Here is a 1,508-nt window from a genome sequence, read left to right on the forward strand (position 1 = left end):
AGTTGTCCACAAAGTCCTGCATGCAAAGCCCCATGAACTCATGCTTGGGTTTGAAGGACAGAAAGGCCCCGTTCAGTACATCCTGAGACTCGACACCAAGTGCATTGGTGAGGTTCTTCAAGTTCCTAAGCACAATGAAGTCTGTGTCCAGGTAGATGCCACCAAATTTCCACATGATGGTAATTCTGCAGGCGTCAGACAGGACGGGTAAGAAATAAGGTTCCTTCTGGTGCTCAGACTGCATGTACCACTTTGCCAGAGGCGTCCCTGAGAAAAGCTCCGGCAAGTCCAGGGGCTGGAATTCCACGTTGGGGAAGGAGCTCAGAAACAAGAAGGGCCAGTTGTTGGGTAACGAGGCGTTACCGTTTGCCAAGCCTTTCATGAGCACCACGACCCTTGTCCCAGGGTGTGTCCGGGCCGCTGACTCCACAGAGCACGTGAACAGGTAACTTGGGTTAGTTCGCTCTGAGGTCTCCACAAAAAACACATCCCCCGGGGAAGGAGAGGGCCCACCGGCAGTGGGACGGGGAAGGCAAGGCTTAAACTGAGCACACCCGCTTTGTGTAGGCAAGCTGTAGAGCTGGCCCTCAGCATCCTCCCCAGTTCTCCAGTAGAACATGACAGAGGCAAAGAACACAAATGAAGTGGCGAGGATAAACAGAGCCCTGCGCCTGTGGCTCTGCAGCACTGTGGTCAGTTTTGGCAAGCAGTTGGACATCCTGGGCAGTCGTGCTCCAATCAGAGCCTGCTCTCCCAAGACAACCGTCGTGATCTGAAGGAGAGGAAAGAAGAAAAAGACACTGACAGGCAAGGCAACAGACCACGAACCTTTGGACAGTGCCACAGCAGAGCAGAACTTTCCTTCCTGCACCTCAGGGCAGCATCCTTAAACTATGCCTTTTGGTCACTTCTGAAACAGTCTCCCGGCTCCTCCATATTGTCACAGGGCCTTCAGGTCAATGCACAACTGAGGGGGAAGCAGCAAGGAGGACTGTGGCATTTCTCCTGCCTCCCTCTGCTCCATCTCCAAATCCCCATGCTCCGGAGCAGAGAGCTTCAGGAAACAGCAAAAGCTTTAATCAAACAGCTGTAACCAAACAGACAGGGAACAGGACAGAGAACCCAGCTTGCACGATCCCATTTGTCATTCACCCCTGGTTACTGCAACTGGGTCACATACTAAACTCTCCATGTAGCCAGAAAATGACTTGTCAGCCACACTGGCAGGTTTCCAAATGCAATAGCACGGAGCCACCGCTCTCCACTAGGCACTGGGGCTTGGGGGACAGAGGAGAGGCAGCCGATACACAAATCATCAGCTCTGGATTCCCAGAACATTTTCTTCTGCTGCAGAGAAATGCCAGCATGTGCTGTGGCTGTTACATGCAGCGGAAAAAACCCACTCTGCTTTTTACATACCTATTTCCCCCTCCCTCCACACCACAGCCGGTTGAATCCTGTAAAACATCTTTAGCTTGGTAAACTGTAAAAGAGAAAGCAGGTACAGG

General features: G+C 52.3%; 1 protein-coding gene across 1 annotated transcript; it reads right to left on the minus strand.

The window, feature by feature from the left end:
* Window positions 1–4: 4 nt before the first annotated feature.
* On the minus strand, window positions 5–742 carry LOC104069850 (lactosylceramide 4-alpha-galactosyltransferase-like; the record flags this gene model as incomplete). Its single annotated transcript, XM_009585428.1, has 1 exon — window positions 5–742. A coding segment is annotated over exon 1 (714 nt), but the record flags the coding sequence as incomplete, so codon positions are not given.
* Window positions 743–1,508: the final 766 nt, after the last annotated feature.

This window comes from Fulmarus glacialis, unplaced genomic scaffold (genome assembly GCF_000690835.1).
Source record: "Fulmarus glacialis isolate BGI_N327 unplaced genomic scaffold, ASM69083v1 scaffold42720, whole genome shotgun sequence".
NCBI lineage: Eukaryota > Metazoa > Chordata > Aves > Procellariiformes > Procellariidae > Fulmarus > Fulmarus glacialis.